The sequence below is a fragment of the Chaetodon trifascialis genome, chromosome 17 (genome assembly GCF_039877785.1).
Source record: "Chaetodon trifascialis isolate fChaTrf1 chromosome 17, fChaTrf1.hap1, whole genome shotgun sequence".
Classification (NCBI taxonomy): Eukaryota; Metazoa; Chordata; class Actinopteri; order Chaetodontiformes; family Chaetodontidae; genus Chaetodon; species Chaetodon trifascialis.
Window position 1 is genome coordinate 13,522,602 of NC_092072.1, and position 6,683 is coordinate 13,529,284.

At 40.6% G+C, this 6,683-nt stretch overlaps 2 protein-coding genes across 2 annotated transcripts; one reads left to right on the forward strand and one right to left on the reverse strand.

Moving 5' to 3' along the window:
- Positions 1 to 86: 86 nt before the first annotated feature.
- tomm7 (translocase of outer mitochondrial membrane 7 homolog (yeast)) lies at positions 87 to 2,944 on the forward strand. The gene is made up of 3 exons (XM_070984664.1): positions 87 to 246; positions 1,918 to 1,966; positions 2,579 to 2,944. Exons 1-3 carry the CDS (start codon positions 144 to 146, stop codon positions 2,592 to 2,594), a joined length of 168 nt encoding a protein of 55 aa, XP_070840765.1. The 5' UTR covers positions 87 to 143; the 3' UTR covers positions 2,595 to 2,944.
- A 1,637-nt stretch (positions 2,945 to 4,581) lies between these two features.
- On the reverse strand, positions 4,582 to 6,683 carry LOC139345817 (interleukin-6-like). The gene is made up of 5 exons (XM_070984663.1): positions 6,618 to 6,683; positions 6,348 to 6,526; positions 6,085 to 6,183; positions 5,848 to 5,991; positions 4,582 to 4,813 (listed from the first exon to the last, which is right to left on the reverse strand). Exons 1-5 carry the CDS (start codon positions 6,631 to 6,633, stop codon positions 4,583 to 4,585), a joined length of 669 nt encoding a protein of 222 aa, XP_070840764.1. The 5' UTR covers positions 6,634 to 6,683; the 3' UTR covers position 4,582.

A 6,683-nucleotide genomic window follows, 5' to 3' on the forward strand; every position in this document is an offset into this window, starting at 1 on the left:
CTGCAGCAGACGTGCAATTACAGGTCTGTCCACACGATGGCAGCCTATAACAAATGGACGCTGTCGGCTACCAGTCCTACGTCACATCCTCTTACCGTGTCCTTGTCGGCAGCAGCAGCATCATCGCCGTTCGGGACAAACACATGGCTAAACTGAGCAAAGAGACCAAACAGCGGCTGCAGCAGCTGTTCCAGTGCGGCCAGTTTGTCATCCGATGGGGTTTTATTCCAACCGTGCTGTACCTCGGTCAGTATCTGAACAAGAAAAGGGGGAATACGGCGGGCTGGTAGCCTCGCTGACGTTAGCCGATTAGCTTAGCACACTAGCACTCAACTATGAGCTGTAAAAAAAATAAAATTAAATTAAAAATTCAGGCCAGTGCACGTGATGTAGCTATGACATATTAAGACCACAGTGTTTACATTTTAAGCGTTGTTTTATTAGCAACAGTTGAAATGGTTGTGTTGCATTCTGGTGAAGCTTGAGCAGCTCCAAGGGTCGTACATGTGAAATTGCTCCCTCGGGAGAAGCAGTGTAATAGTGTAGAAGCAGTCATTTCTGCACGTGTGTGAACTAGCTGTCAGCCTTAACTGGTGATGATTTAAGTTTTTTAGAAAGAGAAGTAGTATACGATAGATCATTTGAAATGAGGAACTGAGGAATCATGTTCTTGAAGTACTTGATCAGTAAATCCTGGATCTTTAGTTTAAGCTGTTAAGTAAGTGTGCACTTGCATTCTGTTGTCAAATTTCTGGGGCCTGTCTAGAGCACTAAAATACCTGGTTGGGCTTTGGAGTAGAGAGGGGAAGTTCAGACTTATACATGGCTGTGGTTTGGCGTCAACCAGGGGAAGTTAAGACTTTTGCATGTGTGACCACACAGCCGGTGGATTTGACCCCCTCTGACTGAATCTTCTCTGACTTCAGCATTTTGGAAAGGCCGACGTTGATGTCATACTTTCTCCCCTCTCATTTCACTCTTTTTTTTAGCCTTCTTTACATGCAGTTCTCTGTTGCGACTCATTTACTTCTTAGGCGCAGGATTTTCTGGTCCTTGTCTTACCACCCCCTGAATAATGCTGCCTAGCTCAGACAATTTTGATCTGATAGCGCTGAAACAACTAGTCAGTTATATGATTACCATGTTAAAAGTTAAGTCACTTATACAATAGAAATACCACACTTGTAGATTTAATCTGTTTTTATTTGAACATTTTTATGTTTGAAAACTTCAGGCTCTTAAAACATAAGCGATGGGCATTTTTAGCCCCAGATTAAGGGTGGAGTAAGTTGAGGTTATATTTGGTCTTATAGGAATCTCTCTTCTTTTTTCTGAAGAATCAGTTGCGTCATGATTGACCCTGTCCATGACCTGTGAGCAAAGCTAGGAAAAAAATACTGGGGAAGTGAATGTGTTTTCCTTTCTGTGCGTGCGTGCGTGTGTGAGTCAGATGTGTGGCTCGCTACATTTTGGACGTAGTTACAACAGCTCTTTCACTCTGTTCCACATAAATGACATCTGCAGGGCCTCTGCAGATGTCAGAGCTCTCTGATGCAATGAAAGCGTTAAATGAAACTGGAGCGTTTGTGCTGTAATCTGCTGACGAACTGTATCTCACAGTGAAAGGGCATCTAGTGGCAAAAGGATACACCAAATTGTCAGGGGAGGTTTTTGCACAGTGCACAGGCATCACTTTAAAAAAATAAAAAAATTTAAAAAATTAAAAATACTCTAATTCGCCCAGCCCATACTGGAAAATTTATGTACCAGCTGATTTTCTACACTAGTGGCTTGCAGCTGGCTGTAATGAGTTTGTTTTTGTTTTTTTTGTTTGTTTTTTTTTTTTTGATTAACTAAATTCAGTTTTCTCTCTAACTTTTCTGAAATATAAACCTTCTTTCTGGTTTTGATTTGCAGGTTTCAAACGAGGAGCAGATCCAGGAATGCCTGAGCCCACGGTCCTGAGGTGAGGACAGTCTGGTTTTAGATTTGTGCCTCCTGTCGAACAGATTAGTGTGAAATGTAAATGAAAAGGAGTTTTCACACCTCTGCACTACAAGGACGTGTTTCCTGTAGTCATGGAATAGTTGGGGTAACTGTCAACTAGTCATACAAGTTGTAATAACTGTCAGCAACGTGAACTCTGAAGGTTTTATGTTGTGCATTAAGATCGAGGAGGCTGTGACGAAAATGAAAAGCCTAATTGGTTTATTTCACATTTTTCACATCGAGATCTTTGCCATTTTCTTTGTCCTTGATCATTTTTATTTGACATAGAAGAACAAAACACTTAGCTGTAGGTGCTAAATAAGGTGAACTTAATATTTATTACAGTTAGTAGCTGGAAATCAAAGTCCTGAAATAGAATAATGGTTAGTATCTTAACACATATGCAATGTGGCAGTTTAAACCTCTTCAAAATGCCTCATCTTGTTTTCAGTGGGGTTTGTTGAATTGTGTTGGTTTGTCGCCACTGAAAGTTGAAAAAAACATATATGATTTAAAAATGGATTAGTATAAAAATGACAATAAACTTGGAAATTCAGCCATAAAGTTGAATTGTTTTCTTTTTCTCCAGTTTGCTATGGGGCTAAAGGACCCTTCTGCACAGCCAGTCCCCTCTTCACATCAAGACCATGTGACCCACCCATCATAGGAACACCAGGAAAAAGACACCACAGGAGTAATGAATGAATGTTATCTGTGACCATACTGTTTATGGCCACACATACAGTACCTGACCACGTGGACAAAATGTATTTGGATTAACAAGCTGGAATCAAGACTTCGTCCGTGAAAAATGTTGTCTTGACTGGACTGTCTGTCTGTATGTTATTGGGATTGTTTGATGCTGATGTTTGGTTATACTGTACCATTCATTCCATGTTTTTCTTCTTTTTATTAGTAATTTAAAATTTCTGGAAATAAATCCACACAGAAATGTTACTCTAGTGTTTATTACTGGGAGCAGTGTTGGAATGAAAGTACTGTACTTATTTCAAATGTGCGATCCTAAAGTCTTTTCTTTTCACGCCACTTTCGGCTTTTACTCAAACATTTTAGAGGGAAATACTATGCTTTTTACTTTACTATATCTCAGTACAAGTACATCTCCGTGATTAGTTGATTAGCTGATTAATGGATTGACAAAATTCATTGGAAAATATTTTAATACTTTTTCTGGGAGTACCCTCTGTGACGTTATGTGCCATCGCCAAGTGTGCAACATTAGCTCATGTTAGCTTAGAAATTGAGTCCGCAACATCAACAGTTGACCGGCGCCCACAGCAACAGACCCAACACAAAGTCAAAAGTCAAAGCTAACATCACTACAAAGCATGTGAAATATACTGCAATATTGTGGTTTTAGTTGACTAATATAGCTTTCATTAACTAGAAATTGTCTCACTTGCCATTTCCAAATTCCTTTATCAGCTAACACCTAGCAACCAACAACACATCCATGCAATGTAGCCAAGTTAAGGCTAGCTGGCTAACTGTACTTGCTTGCTCACTAACATTATTGCTGCAAAATACTAAGTGCGCATTTCAGTTCGCTAGCTTGCCAATTTACTTCACCAGCTAATTACTTCACCACTATACTTCCTTACATATTACAAAAGTGTTGAATTAGAAAACAATAGATGATGTAATGCAAGGCAGGGGCAGCCAACTAGCTATCTGTAACCTGAGCTAAGATTAGCCACCTAGCTATATCTTAACTATAGGGCATGTCTATGGCATTGGTTGCTTCATCTTGTTAGATGATAAAGGAAATTGCAAATGAGAAGCCAAGTATGTTCTGAAAGTTCCACGTAGCGTCTTTATCTTACAAAGCAGGACTTCTAACAGAGTACTTTCCCAGTGTGTTCGTTATATCTGTTTTCGATCATAGTCACATTTTCCAGTCTCCAGCAAACATAAGGAGACTGATAAAAATCTACAGCTATTGCTAACAGTTTGTCAAAAAAAAAAACCCTCCCTGCAATGACATGAAATGTGTGAAAGTGATGGAATGAAGACGCTTGATTCTTATCTATGCAAATGATTTTATTTCTGCATGTGTCCAGAATATTCACAAATTGACATGGTTTAATGCAGCTCATTGCATCGTAATTCAATTAGCACCAAATTCAGTTTAATAATAATATTAGCTGTAAATAAATAACAGTTAACAGTACTGTAAATATAAACTCATTGTTTACAAAAGTAGAAGACACAATTATTCCTGGTTTTTCTTTTTGATAAAAAGTAATGGAGTTCTAACAATGCCGTAATATCACAATCCACAAATGAATCCGCAGTAAAATCAAATCACTATCAAGTACAAAGTTTTAGTGCACAAAACCCACAACTGTGGATTTTCCTATGACTAATAAATAACAATTGTCACCAAGTATAAATATATTAAATAAGTTACGAAATAGTGGCTGATTGGAGCCCTGAGGCCTTAAACATTTGCACAATCATAGATTGCTATAGATCAACTCAGTGCACTCAGAACATGCACTTTCATGATATCCCCCTTAACACCACCCAGTGTCCCTGAGGTATGCCTTCATAACTTCAACTTTTCATCTTTTTAAATTTTGGTAATAGGCTGACTGGTGAGTACCAGGTCCCTGTTATTTCCTCTGGACATCTCCCTTTTCCTCAGCTCTCTCTTGCAGTAGATGAGGAACTGGCAGAACCTGTTGAGGATGGCGTGTGCGGTCATCTTTCTGCTGAACATGTTGGGGCTGTCGATGTCCCTCAGCAGCTGCTCACTAACCTGGCTGCTGGTGACCGCTGTGACGCGCTCAGGGTGCCTCATCTGTGGGGCAGAAGTGACAGTAGTATAATATGACTGTATGCCATGTCATGGTAATGAACCTCAGATGTAACTACAGTAAGTACATTTACTCTGGTACTGAACTTAAGTACAACTTAGAGGTATATTTGCGTTTTGTTTCAGAAGGAAATACTGTAGTTATCTCAGACAGCTGTGAGTCTGCAGGAGACCATCCTTTGGTTGAGTGCGTATGTGTGTCTGTCTGTATGCTCAAATGCATAGCACTTTTCATGCTTGCACTGATTCCCAATTTTTGAAAAACCTACTTACAGACTGCATACAAAACTCATGAGGAGTGTAGGAAATACCAAACAGTACACAAACCTGTTTTTGCACTACTGTTATCTATGTTAATACATGCTCACGTTATCCATTACATCTTGTTCGATTTTAAATGTAATGTATATCTTGTTTAACTGCGCAGTAGCACTGTATCTATTACCCATGTTGGCAGCAGTATTTTTTAGAAACTACATATATACATACACTAGTGCAATTCAATGTTCTCTTAATGCAACAGCATTTCTCAAGTACAATTTCAACATATGGCATTGGTAGTTTTTATCATAAGAATATTGGCAATAGTATTTTTATAGGCAGTAAAGTTTTTAATACTTACTGGCTGTAACGACTTCAACTGCAAAATGCATCTTACACAGTAATGCATCAGTGACAATCCAATACTCATATTCATATAATGTAACACTAACAGGAGATGGGACTTTTACTCCTACTAGAGTATTTTTACAATGTGGTATTGCTGCTTTTACTTTAATGAAGGATCTACATACTTCTTCCACCACTGAACACAATAAAGATGATGAAAAAGCCACCCAGATGAAAAGTGATTACATGGCAAGATTGACACAAAGGGCACTAGAGTGCATTGAGACAACGCGCGCGCGCGCGCACGCACACACACACACACACACACACACACACACACACACACACACACACACACACACACACACACATATAGTCAGAAAGAAAAGTCTGCAGCCTCTCAGACCCACCTTTTGCTGAATCAGGGTGATAACCAAGCTGCTGTAGTGTCTGATATCTGAGGGGAACATGCTGCTGGGGTACACCTTCTCAACATGCTGGAGAAGAGCTGTGAAGGTAAGCAGGCCCTCCACCAACCTGTGGAGACAATCCTCCTGCGGAGGGAGAAGACAATCACTGTCACATGATCCCCATCAGGTTGTTCTTTTATCAGCGTCTACAGGACAACAAAGGAGGAGACACACTACCTTGCTGAAGTTGGATTTAGGGCACCTCTCTGGGAGCGAGGAAATTTGGTAGTTGTCCAGAAAATCATATGCCAACTTGTCGTGGAATTCATCTTCAAACTTATGGAGAAAGAGAAATGATGGAGATCCTGAGCGCAGGTTATGTGCACATGGCCAGACACCTGTCATCCTTCTCTAACTTTAAAAAAATGACTAAGTTAAAGGACGCAACTGCAAAAAATATATCTCAGTTAAAGGCAATCCCTGCTGGATAAAGTACTCACCTGCATCTGGTGGCGAGTGGTTACGCCAAGGACTGAATCCCACACATCTCTCTGCGGGTCAAGGGGCGCCTCCTCCTCACCTGAGGTGTCACCTGCCGGGCTGTCGGTGAGCGCGTCCTTCACCGGAGCTCCGGGAGCGCAATGCAGCAGAGCGGCCAGCATCACCGCAGAGAGCACGTCTGTGCAAAAGGGAAAGCATGAATGACTGAGTGAATGAAAAAGAGGAAGAAACGCAGGAAGCGTGCGCACCACAGGCTGCAAATCACTTACTGAGTTTAGAGGGCATGCTGCGCTGCTGGGAAGCACTTGTTGAGTTTCCACTGATGCTGAGGTGCT